Below are 19,723 nucleotides of genomic sequence, written 5' to 3'. Positions count from 1 at the left end.
TTTTGATGCATCTACAGACTATTGTTACTGGTGAAAGAGCAACACTGTGAGCTTTGGGACCTTTTCTCCTACTTTTTTTCTGGCCTGGCTTAATTGGAGCGAAGGATACTTATGAAATTGCATGTACTTTATTACAGGCCCCTGACAAGTGAAAGACCCATGTATGATATAAATGAACATTTAAAAATAGAGCCCATTATTCAGGGCCCTGATTTTCAAAGATACTGATTCCCATTGACTGCATTGAGACTTATGTGGGCTCAACAGCTGTAACACGCAGCCCACTTTTGCATCTCTGAAATTAGATTTGCAGATTGGGAGCCAAAAGCTAAGTAGCCATGTTTGGAAATACTGGTTGGGCAGGTTTTTTTCTTTTTTCTTTTTTCCTCCTCTTTATTTCTGGTGGATGGTGCAGGGTTAAAGAAGACTACTTCTTAGTACTTTTGATAAATGACACCGGTTTTCTTAGACTACAGCTACAGACGGCAGCAACGTTGCAAAAGCAGTTTTGCAGTAAATGATTAGGGGGTCCTTAGATACATATGAAGAGATCCCATTTATTCTGTGTATTTCATGTGAATCATATGCAGACTGTGGGAAGAAAAATGAGGCTGAGGATAATCATGCTAAGTGTGCTGGGAAGCAGGATTTGGCTGAACACCTCTGTTTTGTGGTTAACTGAGGTAGCAATGAAAGCCATCAGAGAGCGTTCAGGCTGTTTAAGGCAATAAGTTGCGCAGAAGCGAGGAGAAGAGCTGTCGTCCTGATACTGCTTTGGTTACCTTACCCCTTTTCCTACGGTAGGGTAAGAAGATAATATCCTAGCTGTTGATACTTAAACATCCTTAAGAAAGTGGGTTTGCTCTGGATTATTTGGCTGGAGGTGGAGTAGTCTGTTGAGGAGGGTTATTTAAAGACCGGGACAGAGCTGTAGGCAGATAAATTGATTTGCAAATGAATGGAGGATTTGAACATGGCAATGGTGGTAGTTTTATTTTTTTATCAGTTTGCATATTTAATATCCACTGGCATAGGCACAAGCATAAACCACTTTAATTGTTCAAATGGAGTCTGGGGAAAAGAGAAGAAAGCAGAGGCTTAGATATGGTCTCAGTTCGTAATGGATTGGCTTGCCTTTCTTTATTAAAAGCAACTATACATTCCTTTCTAATAGAGATGTGGAGCTGTATTACAGATCCTTGGCTAGCTTTGAATTATTTGTTTGATGTCATATTTATTATGTTTTTTTAAATCACATGAAAGAGAAACTATTTAAAAATTAAATAGTGAAAAAGAAGGGCAAAAAGAGGCAGACGTTCTTTGAAAGTGAAATGAAATGAAATGAAAAGACAACATTTTGCCAGAGAGTCAGTAGAAACTTTTGTGGATTTCTTTTAATAAAGGATGGGCAGTAATCAATCTGATCCAGTAAACGATATAATTTCTGATCAGTCCCAGATATCCATCCATGGTAAGTATAACAGGTAACGAAAAAAATAGATCCTGACTGATGAATAAATGCTGTTATAAAAGCATATTTCCATTACTGTAGCCTTGTTTCTGAGCTCTGCATTATGAAGGAATGTATGCATTCAGAGGGGGATGCCTGCCCTGCTACCTGGTCATTACAGAAGAGTTTGCATGGGAGGGAGGGAGGGAGGGAGGGAGTTAGGGGATGCAAAAAAAAAAAGAAGCTGATGGGGAAACTTGCATGTTGAAAGCACATCCTGTAGTTTTAATATCAAATGATGACATTACATTCCCCAGAATGACTATTGAATTATCACAATTACAAGGGGAAATCGTGTTGACTTCTTGGTGACTCAGCTCCATATTTCCACCTGCCTCTGAAGACCCCGCATGTTTTCCAACAGACTTTGTTTTCATATTTATTAATTGCTAGTTAGTGATGTGCTGTGTATTATCCAGAGATAAAAACTGACTAGCTGGCTACTTAGTACCATGTCCAAGTTTTCCTGTGCACCCACTCTAACGTGCCACTTTTCACTAAAAAACAAAAGGTGGTGTAAAGGGACACCATCTGTGTGAAACCATGGGGCATAGTGTCTACTGTAAATATCCTTACAGTAATCAAGCCATGTAAAGGTCTGGGCTGCATATATCAGTGTAAAATGCTTTTTCCACTGCTGTGGGCAAATAAAAGATGAGGCCATTAAAAGAAAAGCAATTGGAGTTCCCTTTCCCCCATTTGTTGAATTCTTCTGTTTTGTTCTCATAATATTTTCTGCATAATCAGTTTTAGTGCTGCCTTTGGGTAGTCTGTTTCTTTCCATTGATGCTTGGTTAGGTCTTTTGCACCATATTAAGGGAGAATGTAAGGCTTGGAAATTAGCAACACGTGACTGTAAAATCATAAAAGTGAGCAAGGACACTTTACAAATATTATATTTCAAGTGACTCATAGTCCTTTAACCAAGCAGAGAACTTAAATTGCAATTTAAAAATATGTTTTCTAAATCTCCTCGATCACATCCTGCCTCGAGATGCCATTAGCCCACTCGTTGAACTGGTTCTGGGAATTTAATGAGGGGAATACATTTATGTTGCATTTTATACTTCTATTTAATTCCATCTTGTCTGAAGCTTTGAAGTTCAATAACTGAACTTAAAATCATTCTTCAACTTCTGCCTTCCCAACCCCGTCCCCCAGTTTCCAAAAAAGTACTTGAAAGCAGTAAAGTGTTATGTAGGCACATACCGTTAGAAATATTCATGAGGAGAAAACGACAACTTATTTAGGAGAAACCTTACTACATAGATATACTGAATATTTTGACATCCTCTAACCTGTGTAAAATAGGCATTGTGGGATGGAGCTTTTGTTTCTTCAACTGGTTTCACAAAGATGGGTTATTTCTGTGGAGACTTGGGCCCTGAAATAGTCACCATGAGACCCCGCTGCTGGCTTAGGAAACACTTCTGTCTCTGGAGTCGTGGTCAGCGTGACCAGGACATGACCGCAGGGAGACCTGAGACTAGTTGCTATAACCTAAATAAGCATCTTTCTCACAGATAGTGGTAGAAAATGAAAACAGGACAAGGAGCTGAATAATAGGAGCTACACATGAAGTCAGATGGAAAGAGTAAATCTTTGTAGACATTTAATGGCGTTATATTCTAAGCTTTTGGGAAATTTTATTTGAAATTTTTTTACAACAGTAAATATAAGTCTGTGCTATATCCTATTTCTATTTCATGTGAGAGAAAAATTCCCCGTCTATGGCACAACACTTTACTGCTACCGTTACTGCAGACTTTATAGATCAGAGATGTGTCAGCATGTTAGCTTTAGCTGTAATACTTTTTTTGTGTGAAATCTTATGGGCCTTGCAGCCACTTTCTCATACTGACACTCATAAAACATTCAAGTTCTCATATTTATTATTTAATTTGCTTCCTATATAAAGCAACAGTGCTCTTCGATACATGAATGTGAAGCCAAAAATGACAGGCAGGCATGAATGGGACTAATGAGTTTTAATAATGCACATATTAGAAACTGCTAAAGGAAGTTTAATTAAGAAAAACAAGTTAAGCATGAAATTCATTTTGGAACAAATACAAGTAAAGTCACAGATGTACAGAATGCTACATTACAGGAAATGGACTCTCAAGTTGATAGATCCCTATAATGCCAATATTGCACTCAAAATGTAGTGTGCACTCTACAGTTCTGGAAAGCATGGTAACACCATTCAAGAGCACTTTCGAAGTTGAGTTAGAGATGTTGGGTTTGTGATTAACAAATTATATTTATACCTCTGTGGATTTTATGATGAGTTGGAATTTGATCTCAATTACCCTGATGGAATTGAGACCAGAATCTGATCAAGTAAGAAAAACATTTGCTGTTTTTTGTGCCACAAGGAAGTTTGTTGTTGGGTTTTTTTTAAAATTCATGTTATTGAAGAGCTAGTTATTGATCTAACTCTACAACAAAGGTTTGGTATGCTTTGGAACTGTTATTGTATGGTATCCAGATAGAAAAACAATTCATAGACAAATCTGAGTTCATTCAAGCATTTTTGACTTCAGAGTTCTCTCTCAAGAAATGATAACAACTGTATTTTAGCTTTTTTTATGTTGAATTCCTAATGCCCCAAAAATAGGAAAATAAAAAAGTGCTATCTTTCTTATGAATCTGATATGAAAGCTTGCCTTAGGTGATGAACTAGCATTAAAGATAGTATTATTGTTGATATTATAGGTAGCGAACAAAATCCGATTTACTTTTCGCATATGATTAACCCCAGTGAGCCAAGGGTTAGCCACAAATATCTGTCAGGTAACGAACTTTGTTACTAATTCTATAGCTTAATTTTTCACCTGCAGGAGACAATAAAAGAACACTTAGTTTCAGGGGCCTCTGGGTGGGTTCTAGTATACTCTGTTAGAGTGATCAGATGGGAAGCATGTGAATGTTTTATAGAGTGTTAATCAAAGCAAGTTAAATCCCCTTGGCTTTATGATATACAATATGCAGATTTCAATACTGAAGATCTGAAATGAGAAACATCTTGGATTTTTTTTTCTCCGGTATGACCCCTGATTAACATGAGTTCAGCTGAATTTCTACAGTAGGTCAAAAAATCTTCATGTCCTGAAGCACACTACTGCCATCAACAGAATAGCCATTTGATCACTTAGCTGAATAGTTACAGTACTCAAAAGTGAGTATAATGTGTGGTCCATTTAAGGGTTAACCGTAAGCTGCTAAAAGGAATAAAGGTTCACTTCAGTGCCCATTATATTTCAAGCCAGTGCATCTGTCATTTTTAATTTAAATCTGTATTACTTAGCTGTCTAAAACTTTACACATAAGTGACAGAGTTACCCATTCTTTCTGTTATGGGTAAAATCACCATTTTGTTACCTACTTACTGTGCAAAATGTCAGAGAGCTGTAGTCCACATTAAAAAATTGTAGCCAACTTCTGGTAATATAAACAATCACTTCGGCTAAGAAGTAGAACTATTTTAAGAAAATGATTTATTGATATGAGTAAATGAAAGATAATAAGACTTAAGTGACCCTCTTCTCATAGGTTTAATTTGTCTAATTCAAACCCAGCTTAATCGAAAATTATGATCAGAAGACTTCCTATTTTGGCAAACTAAGTTGCAGAAATTATTTAAAGGGATCTTTTGATCATGAAAATACTAATTAATAATGAGTTAGCATTGGTGAATATTCCCACTAATGAGGAAGAACAAAAATATAGTGAAGCTGAAAAATGTATGACAATTTAAATGTCTTATAACATCTACTCAGTTTAATTCAACTTTTCACTGATTTGTGCTACACTGCATTTGAATACTGTATTTAAATATTGTATTTTTTACCAATTTTGTTGTAAGGTTTTGTGTACAAAACATAATATTAAATAGAGGTAAATGTGAGAATGGCACTGAGGAATCCGTCTCTCTGATCTGGGAGTGATATATTTGCACAGCTTGTAGCATCTGGAAATCCTTAACACTGGGTTGTTTGCGGACCCATGTAGCACAACACTTGTAATCTCATGCTAATGTGGGGTGGGACTGTGACCCCATCAGAATAATGTCTTATTCATACCTTTGCTGGCAATCTCAGCAAAGGTTGTGCATCTCAATAGGGTTGGATTTGTAAGTGCTTTCTGAAGCTTCCAGGCCTGTAGCTGCTCTCAGGTTGAGGGGTGCTGGCATGTGGGAGCTAACCAAACGCCGCCAGAGCTGTACCCTTCTTAGGTGTATATATTCAGGAATGCAGTCTCCTCTGTTATCATGTCATACACCTGTTTTTTTAAAATGCATGTAGTTCATTTCTTGAACTAAGTACACGTAAATCCCTTCCCTTCGCCAAGTATTTATGGAAATACCCAAGAGCAGGGTCTGTTTCAAAATCTTTACTACTACCTAGAGAGAAAATATGCCGTATTTGACACAACGCTTCCCTTTGCTAACTTGAAATGTGAAAGAAGAGATGGGAAATTCTGTGATGCATCTCTTGAGGATTTGTCTGAACATGTTTACATTTGGTGTGTCACACCGACCTAGTGTTCACCCTGGGTCAGAGCCTTTCCTTTAATGGCTTCTGTTCTGCTGGCCACGTTCCTGTTTGGCATCGTAGCCTATTTTAGAACACGGATTTCTTTTTAGAGACATGAAACATCTTTGGGCTCTTAGTTCGAAGTAGAGACTGTTGTAAGTAAAAATGGGTGCAAATGTAGTTGGTTCTGCAAAATAGCATTTGTGTTTTGGAATGAAGTGGCATTGTGTGGTGTTCAAAACTCTTACAATCACTTTCTATGAATATTTGCGCAATTGGGATTTACTAGCAAAATTGAGGTGGAAAAGAATTTTTAAGCATGAATATCAAATCACAAATTACATCTTCAGCTAAAAAGAAAACAGCCAGTGGCGTAAGGATATCATAACAATGCCTTTACATGTGCTGAAGCTGGCATATGGCCAGAAGCCTTGGGTGCCACTAAAGCTTTTATTAATCCATTGGAGATACTGACGGGTGGTGCAGTTCAAGACATCCCTTAAGATTTGAAGCTCTGTGCATGAGTAACAAAGAGGAGTTTAGCTGCTGCAGTCTGCAGCAGGCGTGACCTGTTGTGGGATGCCCTATGTCACTGGAAATGCAAAGATGCACTGAAGTTACCTTGGGTTGTTTGCTCCTCGGCGTACTAAATGCCTCTGTAAAGTATTTCAGAATCTGAGCTATAAGGTAATTTAAATTCAGAAAGGAAGATAATAAAATAATAGATGATAGAAAAAACCTCTGTATAGTATAGACTGTTCCGAAGACCATGAAAGGCTTTACCAAATACCTTTTACAGTAGAATTAATTTGTGTTACCACAGGGAACAATTGTGATCCTCACATCTAGACAATAATAAAATCTGAAAATGTTTCTTCTCCTCCTCAGGTCCACAATATTTTGATGCTGAAGCTTGCCCCAAATTGATCATCATTACTCTTTAGTTTATTCTCCTGCCCATCTCCCTGATCATTCCTGCTCCTCTTTATTGCTCCTCTCTCTTTCCACTGATTTGTGTTCAGTCAAGTCCAGATACCAAGGGAAAGTCCTGTGTAGATCACCTGCTGGAGGACCAAAGAAAATTTTGTCCAACATTGACTCCCAACAAGTAAGACATGCTCCAGGCTGGCTTCCCTGCTTGCCTTTCCAGCTAGTGCTGGCAATAAAATTTTGGCGTAAAAGTCTCAAAAGATTTGAGTAATCTCAGTCTCTTTCTTTATTTGCGTGACTTTGTGTTTTTAATGTTACAGCTTCAGGGCAGCCAGTGACAGGCTTGAATGTTTGACCTCTCCATCTCAAAAATAAACTGTTACTTAGCCATTTAAAAAGAAAGGCTTGTGGAAAAAAAAGCAAATCCAAAATTCAAGTTACAAATACAATGAAAATCTGTTGATTCCAATTCTGCAAGTGCTTTACAATTTACTGCCCTGTACAGCCTATAAATTTATTCACTGAAGCTAGCTACTACCCAATAGTTAATTAATTAAGAATAGCCAAACACAGCATTGAGTTATATTCTTACCTTTTTAGCCTCCTGTCTCTGTCTTAGAGTAAAACCTTGTCCATGGGAGGCAAACCAGAACTTTAGATCACAGCAGAGCTGTTCAGCTGCAATGGCAAAACAGCTGATGGACAAGCTTAAAACTATAGCCCAGCTCTAGGATTTACTTTGAATTTACATTTACATTGAATTTACCATTTTAGGTATCAAAAATGTATTCAAAAGTTGTCTTAGATCTGAGAACAGGTCTAAGACTTTTAGAATGAAAGTGCTAAATGAATTATTAGTAGCATCTTGGTAATTTCCCACATTGAACCAACTCAGCAGTTTGAAATGAAGAAGGATGCTATTGTTTGGCGCAGCTATGTTGGATTTGGTTTGTCCTCAGACCTTCCCCAGACCATGTAGATTAGCAGGAGGGCTACTGAGATTAAGTTCCTGCTATTTACAAGTTTGAGTCGGAGAAAGAAGAGAGAGTACATTTTTCTACTCCTGACAGGAAAAAAACCCAGACATAAATTTCAGGACCTAGTGGAAAAGGTTTAAATTTGTGGAGGTTTTTGAATACCACTAAGGAATAAGCTTCTATCTTTCCATGACCTACTGTACATCAACTCAGAAGAGCAAAGTTATACTAGGTGCCTTCTGCTCTGGCACCTGTCTCTGTACTTTGTCTTTACTATTTCTCAAGTAATATTCTGCTACCTTCAAAATTTGAAATGCAACAAAGCAACAGTCTTCCAAGAGGCAATTGTCTGCGTGCCATTCTGTGTAAGTTTATTAAACTAAATGCAAACACGTACATCAAATTTGGGGAATTATTTTCTGCAGCTAAATTGGTGTGTTTCCAGCAAATACTGAGAATTTGAAGCTGGAGAATGAAGGATGTAAGCCTGTTTGTTAATGCAGTTTCACAATGAAGGTGTTAGAATTAGCAGAGAAAGAAAGGGAGAGAGAAAATTGTGGAAAAGCTTCATCTATCTCCTTATTGCGTCCTGAGATAGATTGTTCAGAGCTGAGGGAACACTAGACATGAACCAAATCTCCTGCTGTCCTATATAGCTTTTACAATCTCCTTTTTAATAACCCAAACTGCAGGGTAGTCTGACTATTAGACAAGGCGTTCTTTTGGATTCTTTCTACAATGTGTATAGACATGATAAAAAAACAATTCTCGTTAAAGCTGCCAATGCTGTTTCAAAAGCAGGTGGTTTAAAATATTTCCTATACAAAGCAAAACACATTTCTTGTGCATTACACACTGCTTAATAGGGAGTGTAAGATTACACTGCTATGTTGTGTATAACACTGCATTTTAAATAATAGGATATTGTAAGTTGTGTTGGAAATATGTTTAACATGAATATGGAAGATATAATGATATGCACTGAGCAATTTTCAGAAGTGCTGGAACGCAGCCTTGTGTGACAACCTCTGAGCTAAAGTAGTTGAAAATAAAATCTGGAATTTGAGATTATACAGACTCTGATCCTAACTGATTATTTTTCTAGGATATTGTTCAGTCACCCATTCATGTGGGTATATGAAAGATAAGATTTCTACTGTCCTATGGGTATGTTTATTTTATAAATTAAGGATGGTAGGGATTGAGCGCATTCATCATGCATTTTCATTTTTCACCAAAGTCAGTAGTTCATAAGGAATGCAGGATTGGTCTGAAGTAAAAATTGTGATACACAGCTCCATCCCTAAACTGTCTGTTCATACCCTTTTCTAAATAGGTTTTGAAAAAAACCACTGAGGTCCATCCAGTTATACTTCTGTGCAAATTCAGAGTTTACCATTCACTTCAGTGGGAGCAGATTTTGGTCCTTCATTGATGTGAACATTTCACTCTGTAGGTGTTTTTCGTCAGCTGTCAGAAACTTGTGGAATAAGAAAACCATATAAAGTATGGTAATTCAGGTTATCATGAATAAGCACAGTAATTCATGTTATCCTTACAAATATATTCCAGTTGCCTGAATGTTTTAATCAGAAGTTGTATTTTAAAATGAACAAAAAAATGCTTGTATGTAGTATAATCTGCTTTTAATGAAATAAAATGCATCTGAGTCTTCAGTATGCCTGTCTATCTTAATTTCACTATCTTCTGCTTTAAGAAATAATTACTTTCATTTTGATAAATCAACTTGTGCAAACAAGGTGAAAATTGATTATGAGCTGATTAAGTTAAACAAAATATTAACATAAACACTTATGTAATGTAGCCTGGCAGCAAATTGCTTATTCTTAAAAAGGTGAATTTTAAAAATGTATTTTCTGTGAGTCTTGTTTCTTCTGAAAAATCTCTATAAATTCAACAGGTGACATTATAGATAATCCAGTAATCAGTGTTTCACCTGCCATTTCATGGACCCATAAACTACTGCAATTTTACTTACATGACTCTAGCAACTATTAATGTATGTAAATAACTTGTGAAACATCTAGTTATCACTCTGCTCATATTAGCTCTTTCATACTAATGATTTATTTTCATTTTCTCCAGGATATAGACCTGCGGCTAACTGGATTTGATTTATAAGAGGGGATTCTGCAGTAAATGGCTACTCTCTTCATATTGCTGCTATGGAAAACAGAATTGTCAATAGGATGTAGTCTGATAAATAGTGCTGAGTGAAGATGCAGCTTCAGTAAGTGTGAAATCAATGGAAGATACTTACCGCATGAAAAGCCTTTTGAGATTTCTCTGACAGGCACCTATTTAGGAAACTTGATCTGTTTCCTTCGGTTGCCCTGTTTTTACACCAGTGGATACAAATCAGATTGCTTCATTGTAGTTACACAACTAATGTGGGACCATGGCCTTTCCAAGATCCATGTGGCTGAACTGTGTATGGAGAGCGATGATAGTCCGCCTGTTACACATGGGATTGAATGCCACTTTTGCTTTTTGTATACTTGGATTTTTGCTTCACGCTGCAGCTGTGTCCTCCCAAAAATTGGATGATACCAACCCAGTGGTGACCACCAACTTTGGCAAGATAAGAGGGATTAAGAAGGAACTTAATAATGAAATTTTGGGACCCGTTATTCAGTTTCTTGGGGTTCCGTATGCTGCCCCTCCAACAGGGGAGCGCCGCTTTCAACCTCCTGAGCCTCCATCTCCCTGGGGAGATATCAAAAATACCACTCAGTTTGCTCCAGTGTGTCCCCAGAACATTATAGAAGGCAGACTGCCTGAAGTCATGCTTCCCGTGTGGTTTACTAATAACTTGGATGTAGTTTCCACCTATGTACAAGATCAGAATGAAGACTGCCTCTATTTAAATATCTATGTCCCAACCGAGGATGGTGAGTTAATAGCAGGCAAAACAGGGAGATCTTTTTATTTTCCTGTTCTACGTTCTAACAATATTAATTCACGTGTACTGGTAGCTTGCATGGCTTTCTTTGTTTGCATGCCAGCATATTATATGTATGCATGCTGCTTTTCTGTGTATGCATCTGTCCTTGTTTTTTGTTTTTTTTTTTTTTTCTTTCTGTCTACACTCATTTTTTTCTCCAACAGCACGTGTATTTTTAGGTCAAAGTTGGTACCTAATTCTCATTGCCACCCACTGACTTCTGGGAAGATGCATCAACATCTTATCCATTGCATGTGCAGGCACAACGAGTTAAGAATCTTCCGCACCTAATAAAGCAGGTCATGTTTAAGTTAGATAGTGGTGTTGCATGCTCCTACTGTCTGTGATGGAGCTCCATGTTATTTTCTAGTCTTCTATTCATTTTTCAGTCAAAAGAATATCCAAGGAATGTGCCAGAAAACCCGGCAAGAAAATTTGTAGAAAAGGAGGTATGTATAAAGTGTACAAAAAAAATGGGGGAAAGATCAAAACCTTGCGAAGGAAGAACGAGTAATACAGCTGAAAGAGGCTGATTTGCTGATGCTGTGAAGTGAACTGTTAGGGACTATCTTGTCCTAACGAAGCCAGAAAGGTATTTAAAGAGAGGACCGTGTAAAGCAGATGAGAAGATAACATTTGTAAAGCCTGAACTCAGTTGCACCTGATCATGTCTCTTGCACTATCTCATGCTGACCTTATTGGCAGCTTCTCTGTCTTGGCCTCATGGTTTAGAGGCGTGTCTGTCACTCGTACGTAGATACAGTATGTTGTATATGCATGCGCAGGAGGTAGCTTATATGCCTGGGGCCTGGTACTATTGCCGTTGAAGTTGCTGGCAGGGCTCCACAGCTCCGTATTCCAGTGCCGTAGCATAATGGCTATGATGTATTGTAGCAAAGCAGAGCTGAAAATCTACATTGACTTTCTACGTGATATGCCCTATTTTCTTGGAACAGTGTTAACTTTCCTGATATGTAGATGTGAAACACTTTTTTTCATTTACACGCTTCTAAAAGTGAGCGTTGATTTCCTTTATTATGTGATTACAGCTCTCTTTGTAAAGCCGAAAATCTCTTAATAGGGGTGTAGGGAAATGTTAAAATATTGTGACATGGTACTTTGGAAACTAGGCTGCTTTTGGAAGCTTTGGAAACTTGGCTTCTACCCTTTTCGTGTTAGATAGTATGGAAGAATTTGCAGATTTCTTTGTGAGCATTTGCAAATTCCTGAAGCAAATGATATGCGATATAGAAGGTATATTTTGGTACTGATTTAAAGTAGGTATTTGGTACTAGTTTAAGGTGCTAATTTTATACTACTTTACACATTTGTTTTACATCAAATTATTTTTCTTTATTGTCTTCTTTAAAATAATGTGTTATTTAATAGCTGGACTACATTTGAATCTAGAATACTTTTTAGGGTAAACAGACTAGTGTGGACATACACAGTTGCCTATTAGCTGTAATCCATATTTTTTATATCAGTTGCTGTATGTCCCTGTCATTCCAGAACAAATACGTTTTAGGAAAGTGTCATAGCAGGAAGTGGTTTAGAGTTGGGCAAAGTTCAACTCTGTAAACTCTGTATTAGGCTTTTAAGGCGATATCTAGGCATCTCAATGAAGGTGGCCTTATTTTCCAAGGGTTTTGCTCTTACAGGTCCTACTGGCTATTAGTTGTAGTTAGTTGTTAATTATTAATTGTTAATTGTAGTTGCTTAATGTATGCTTTTTTAGCTGTCTAAATCCACTTTCAGTGACTTCAGGCAATTTGTTTTTAAAGTGTTGGGCTTTGAGGCAACTTCTAATGTTTTCTATTAGGGAATTTTTGCTCAGCGCTATAAAAATACAGTTGTTTAAGCTGGATTCCCAAAGTTGGAAACAAAGATAATCAGGGTACTGTGAGCAACGTCACTTCTTCACACATCATTCAAGTTAGAATAACTGCTGTCATTTATATGCATTCAATTAATGTGCAGTGCTGCAGCAGTTATTACTCAGTTCATCAAGCATGTGTAATTAGCTGAGCAACTTGCACTTCCTATCACCCAGATGCTGATTCACAAAGTCATAAATAAAGATGCAGATCTCCATCATTGTTCTCAGAAAGCATCTTTTCCTATGAGAGAATATTAAAAAAAAAATGAGAAAAATAGCAAAAATAAAGGGAGGGAGAGCCCAGTAGATGAGAAAGTCATATTTATTGTCCTGTGAGCCTGAAGGAGAATAAAGAGAGAGTTATTTGAAATTCAGTAGGTACCTTTCCAGTTGAATTCATTGCACACACAGCACAATAAAAAGCAGCAGAAGCCTACCTTTTCCTGTTGACAAGTGCGGAGAACTTCTGAATACCTTCAGCCTGGGCAGTTGGCATCCTGTAGAAATCTGTTCTTCGAGTAACTCATGCTCTACTCACCTGTACATAACCTAAGATTATCCTTGGCTTGGATTGCCCCCATACCTAGTAGTAAAAAGAATCATGTTGTAGAACAAAGTTGCAATAGAGTCACAGCATCTTAGCAGCAACAGCAGCTTGGAAATAGCATTGGTTTTATATGATAAAGAAGAAAGGCCCAATATTCCCTCTTTTGCTGGATTTTTAGATTGCAGTCATTTCATTATATTTAGTGATGAAAATTACTGGAAAGAGAAAATATGAAAATAAGCAGCAGACTTTTACACCATCTTTTTAATTAATAAAGGATATATAAATTCAAAGTGACTGAATCAACAACCGTATGCTATCGTATATATTGCTTTATTCTTTCTTATTGCATGAAATAGATTAATTAGGTAAATAAATTAGTATCTATACTTAATTGTCAGCTGTGGGACCTGAGAAAATTCAAAATTTTGAAGAACAGGGAGTAATCTGATGAAGATAGATGCAGAAATGAAAGGAATTCTAGAGATTGTAATGAGCATTATAACCATTACCACCTGTTGGTGGGATTTGGACATGCACACTGCAGAGACTACAAAATGAGAGGCTGGAGCTGGGTGAAAAGGAATGAGACAATATAGCATGCTTTTTGCTAAATATGGATGCCTATACTTCAGTATACTTCATCTTCAATTTACTGATTCAGTGGATAAAGAAAGATCATCTGTTTTCATGTCTTTTGCTTCAGGTATGTGAAGGTCAAATGTTATGGGTACGTATACAAGCAGAAACCTCTCTATTTGCTAGGGCTGGTTTTAGAAAATCTGTGCAAAGGCATCTAATTAATTTTGTGGGGTTTTTTTAGAGGATAGATGCCATAATTCTAAATTTTAATAGAACCTAGGCTATATTGCAGGTAACACCATTTTACTGACTGATATTAATTATATTGTTGATTATGTGGTATTTCCTGAATTTCCTGACAAACTTTTGCATCGTTTCTAGGGAATACCTGAATAGTTTGCACTCTGTTTGGTATTTCAGATCTCTATTTTACTTTATAGTCAAAGCACAAATATTTTACTTGTGATCTAGAATGACAGGGTAACTTATTATCTCTTAGGAGGACTGTACATCCTGCTTTAGCTGCATGCCTGTGTTTTTTTAATACTCTCTATATATTTCTTTGCATTGCAACAGTTTGCACCATGAATTTCCTACTTTAATGACAACTACATAAAGAAAATTTGAAAATGATCACTAATGAGACCACTAAAAGAAACCCCCGGTATTGTGTGTTCTGCACTTGGGATGATAGTATGCTCTTTCTTATGAACCTGTACTGAAGCCTTCATATTGCCTGAAGATATCTGAATGTGAAAATGTGCAGGTGTAGTTTTTGTAGAGAATATGATATATACTCAATGTCATGGAACTAGGCACATGCAGTTTTGGATACATTAGTATCTGTAGGAGAATTGGGAGTAGAATAAGGAAAGAAATCACTTGATCCTTACTTTTATGTTTAGTAATTATCAGTGGCTAAGAGACCACCCAACGTCAGTGACTTCTTCACATGTGGATTCTGTTTCTTATTCTAGTCGGTGCAGTGCATAAATTTTAAATGCAAAGAATATGATCTGAACTACCTCATGTGAGAGTGTAGGATTAGACAGCTCTATTAATATTTATGTCTCCTAATGGGCTACTTGATTTTCAGAGCAAAGCTCCCAACACCATACTTTCTGGGTTATGGCTGTGGTTACTATGGACGCATAGGAACATATATACATACATACAAATACATTCTTGGAAATGAAATGCAAATCACAGTGCTATAATCTCATCCTGCTTTGATCATTCATTGTTTTCAATAGAGAATATGTTACATCAGTTGTGATTTGTAAATGGCACTGATAACTTTAAGGCTTTTAAACTTAGCAGTATGAAATATTTTTTACAACTCTAAGCAGAAATGAAAAGAGCCCAATTTAGCCTGTTACCCTGTGTTTCTGTTGGGTGTTTGTTCCAATACTCCATTTAACTATCCTAGAACAGTTTACTTATCGTCAAATTTTGGAAAAGAGGAATTAATGCAACATGTGCAGTTCCTATGGACTTCATTAAATGAACGTCTTTCTATATACCTGTTTCAGCTCTGAAATCAACCAGAAAAGGGAAAGCTGAGACCTGTTAAAATGTGTATTTCCACTGGCAAAATTGTCAATCGATGACTAGATTCTTTTTTTCTAAATATGTAATGTAGAAAATAATATCAAAGTAATGGACTTGTAGATGGTATATTGTCAAAAATGATCGACATATTCTTTCTGCACGGCCATATAAATGAAAAGTATGAAATCTAAGGTGTGAGCCTCCATCACTGTAGACTGAGTTATGTCAAAATACGTTGCATTGCCAGTAGGCTAAGAACATGCATTTGCAGACCATTACCAGGGCTCATGGTGACTTGAGAGTGAGTGTCAAAGCCCACAGAGCTACCTTAGTGCATATTTTGGTGTATGTCAACCATTACAAAGGGTGTATATCTTCATTAGGCCACTTTGAAAATTCATAATGAATTATTTGCCTGTAGTATATTTGTGTCAGTAGTTGCCTGCACACACTTGAAGTTTTGCCCCCATTCACCCTTGCTGGCTCCTGGCTGAAGAGCCTCCATCCTCATTCTGGCCTCGTGAGGCCAAAATTCATCCCTGTGGTATCAGCAGGCACAAATGTAGTCCATAATCCTGAACTCCAGTGCTATGCACTAAGACACCAAGGTTGCTCTATTTTTCTATTCCTTTTTGAAGCACTGTATTCCTGTTTTTCATTCGTCAGATACCACTGCAGCATTTCCTATTATACTAGTAATACATGGAAGAAGATAATGAAGCAAACATTGTCTTGTACAGACCTTTTCATCCTTTCACAATCTAAAGCTGTTAGTGTCAGTTAACAGCATTTTTCAAAGATGTGCAGTAGGTTTATGTCATATTTGAAATAAAATGTTTAAACTCTGATGTACTTTCTACAGTCGTCTTTCTGGGTGAGCCAATGCTTGACAATAGAAGACTTTGCAGACTGCATTTTAAGACTCCAGTCATCTTAAATGCCATCAACACTGGTCAAAGTCCTCTGTAAATGTCTGGTTGTTCAGGCTCTGAGCTCTTGCTGACCACACAGTCGTCGTGCTGTCATTGCTTTGTTCATATATCTTGACAGTGCTTATAGCTCTAACAGGTCTTAAATTCTGATCTAATTCCATTCCTTGTCCATTATTTTACTGCTTTCTTTTCATTTTCTACATCCTCCCACACACAGGCTCTAAAATAGTACTGTTACCCTGATAATACTAAGTTGGATAAGACTGGTTTGTGCTTCTTCCCCTGGCCTTTCTCGGGTTGGACCAGTTGTACTCAGTAAACCACTGTGAGATGGTTTTCCTTTCAATCTGCTAGTTTCTAATTTATCATTTAAAGCCAGAATGGACAAATATTATAAGAAATAGCTACATAAGTATATTTGTACATTTTCAGGAGAAACATTTGAGTAACTAATATAACTTTTGGATAACTATTATTTTCTGCTTGCTTTTTTTGTCATTTTTCCCCTGTATTGCAGTATTATTCCTTTGCTCTTCTTTGTGTTCATGCTCTTCATTTCTTTGTTTCCTTATAATACACATGGATACAAATACGTTTAGTATTCTTTGCATATTTTTTGAAGCTTGAAACGTGATGCTTACATGTGTCAAACCATTGTTAAGGATCATCTCAATTATAATGTTAATAATCTGCTTATAGCTTGAATATTGCTCCAGTATAATTTAAAATTTTTTTCAAATTCTTTTCACTTATAATTCTTTAGCCCTTTTCATTTTTACTTACTTTATATTGTCAAATTTACGTGTCTTCTCTACTTTGATATGTATAGTATTATTAAATATACTCTGCATTCAGAACCCAACTGCTTTAATGAGCTTAACACAAATGAAATTTGTTTCTGGGATATCAAACCATTTCCTTCTGTTTTAATATTACTATCTCTTATTTTACTTTCTTATGCTTGTAATAATGAAGATTTGTCCTAAAAAGAAGCAGCACTGAACAACACAAGGCTAAGGGAAGTGGGGCAAAGCTGACTTTAAGCCATGTTTGCACCTATATTCTAACACATTGCTGGGTCCAGAGGGGTCTCTGGCCAGAATCGGAGCCACCTCAGGGCTGCTCTAAGTGAATGCAGAATTTGCAAGACACATGGAAATGGCATAGTGCAGGTGCTGCAGCTGATTTTCCCTTCCAGAGTTTTGCCAAAGTATTTTGAAACATTTCAGCAGCAACAGTAAATCATGTTGCTAATTCCTCTGCTGTGGGAATTCTTTTAATATCCCTTTATGCTATCAGAGCAGTAATCAGAATCTGCCCTGGTAGAGTTTTCTATACGCTTTTTATTGAGGGTGGCTTTTGCCTTTCCTATTCATACTAATAGTACAGGAAATGCATAGTAAGTTTAGTCTTAGGAATGTGTTTGAAGAGAAAGAAAATTACCTGGCTGAAGAATTTCTCATTCTTCAGCTGATAAAGCTCTGGAAGAAGTTCCTTTATTGAAATACCATTGTCTTGTAAAGATCTGTCCACCAAGGGGGATGGAGGGACAATAAATATTCTGCAGGGTTTCTGTGTTTGCAGGGGTATAGCCAGCAGATTCGACCAAAAAGACACATTTTGGGAGAAGATCATAGCTGGTATGACTGGAAAGCTTTAGCAGCAGCTGTGCTGGAGTGCTGTGCCCTGAAGGAAGGCTCGCAGTCCCTCAGCAGCTGTCAGGGACTTCTCCGCACATGGGCCTTTTCCCAAGCATTTTATGGTGGTCTGGGATCTGTCCCTTTACGTTGCAGAGGAATCAGAGTACAGTTTGTATGCTGCTGTGGGTGCTATTCACATCTTCCTTCTCTTAGTGGTAATTTACAATTCAATGCCTTGTGAGATGCTGAGCTACCATAGGATTATTAGGTTTGAGCTTGTGCTGGTTTTGACTGGGGTAGAGTTAATTTTCTTCATAGTAGCTAGTATGGGACTATGTTTTGGATTTGTCCTGGAAACAGTGTTGATAACACAGGGATGTTTTAGTTACTGCTGAGCAGTGCTTACACACAGTCAAGGCCTTTTCTGCTTCTCACCCCACCCCACCAGCCAGTAGGCTGGGGGTGCACAAGAAGCTGGGAGGGGACACAGCCGGGACAGCTGACCCCAACTGACCAAAGGGATATTCCATACCATATGACGTCATGCTCAGCATATAAAGCTGGGGGAAGAAGAGGGAAGGGGAAGGACATTCAGAGTGATGGCGTTTGTCTTCCCAAGTAATGGTTACGCGTGATGGAGCCCTGCTTTCCTGGAGATGGCTGAACAGCTGCCTGCCCATGGGAAACAGTGAATGAATTCCTTGTTTTGCTTTGCTTGGGTGCGCGGCTTTTGCTTTACCTATTAAACTGTCTTTATCTCAACCCATGAGTTTTCTCACTTTTACTCTCCCGATTCTCGCTCCAATCCCACCGGGGGAGAATGAGCAAGTGGCTGTGTGGTGCTCAGTTGTTGGCTGGGGTTAAACCATGACAAAGCGACATTAAGGTCAGTGGTTTTGGATCGGGCCCTGCAGAGGCAAAGTATTGAGGTCTCTTGATATGATTTAATATTTGTTTAAATATTTTTTTCATCCTTATTTTGTAATGTGTGGAAAATCATATATATAGTATATATATAGAAAGATAATCTAGTAAGGCGAAATCTACAGGAGACAGACAGTCATTTATTATTTGTATTTGTTTTCTGGAAAGCTTCCATTTGTTAAATTTCACCCTTTTTGTAAAGGCCTTCTTTAATTATTAGCTGAAAAATCAGGTATTTATGTAATTACCATAATTATATCTACACATCTAGTGTACTTGCAATTATTTCATTAAAAATTGTAATTATTATACAATTATAGGGGATAACGACGTCCTTGTAACATGTTGCAGAAGCCCTAATTAAGTGGTGGCATAAATGAATTGGAAGTGATTTTGAAGTTTTGAATATTGTTTTATCAGAAATATCAGAAGTGATTCATCCACATTATGAACTGGCAGTAAAACCTCTCCAAAGTTATTTTGAGAAAAGATTTCACAGAGCTCATGGAAAAGGATTTGTCTCTATTGCCTTTCTGTCTTTACTTTCTGTTCTGTATGTTCTTACACCTAAAAACTGTCTCCAGATTTTTAATGGAAAGGTGCATTGTGTAAGAAGAAGATTGCACAGCTTGCTGAATCTTTCTAGAAGGCTCAGCCCAGAGCAAATAGGATCTATGTGCAAGCACAGTCTGTACTTAGACATCCTTCTTCTATACAGAGGGGAAAACCTATCCAACAGTTGGTTCAA

At 37.3% G+C, this 19,723-nt stretch overlaps 1 protein-coding gene across 7 annotated transcripts in view; it reads left to right on the top strand.

Annotated features, from left to right (window-relative positions):
- The window catches only part of NLGN1 (neuroligin 1), a 407,139-nt gene that overhangs the window by 75,433 nt on the left and 311,983 nt on the right, over positions 1-19,723 (top strand). For 3 of the 7 annotated variants that reach the window (XM_076341353.1, XM_076341350.1, XM_076341351.1), the window contains exons 2-3: positions 10,062-10,867; positions 11,310-11,369. The exons of 1 other annotated variant lie outside the window; for it this stretch is intronic. In XM_076341353.1, coding sequence (XP_076197468.1) covers positions 10,375-10,867; positions 11,310-11,369 — 553 coding nt within the window. In that variant the 5' untranslated portion in view covers positions 10,062-10,374. The remainder of the gene's footprint in view (positions 1-10,061; positions 10,868-11,309; positions 11,370-19,723) is intronic. 3 more of the 7 variants (XM_076341355.1, XM_076341354.1, XM_076341352.1) reach the window with 1 other exon arrangement.

Source organism: Aptenodytes patagonicus, chromosome 6, assembly GCF_965638725.1.
Source record: "Aptenodytes patagonicus chromosome 6, bAptPat1.pri.cur, whole genome shotgun sequence".
NCBI classification, from domain to species: Eukaryota; Metazoa; Chordata; class Aves; order Sphenisciformes; family Spheniscidae; genus Aptenodytes; species Aptenodytes patagonicus.
Note: the sequence above shows the minus strand (reverse complement) of the source record. Positions and strands in the feature narration are given on the sequence as shown.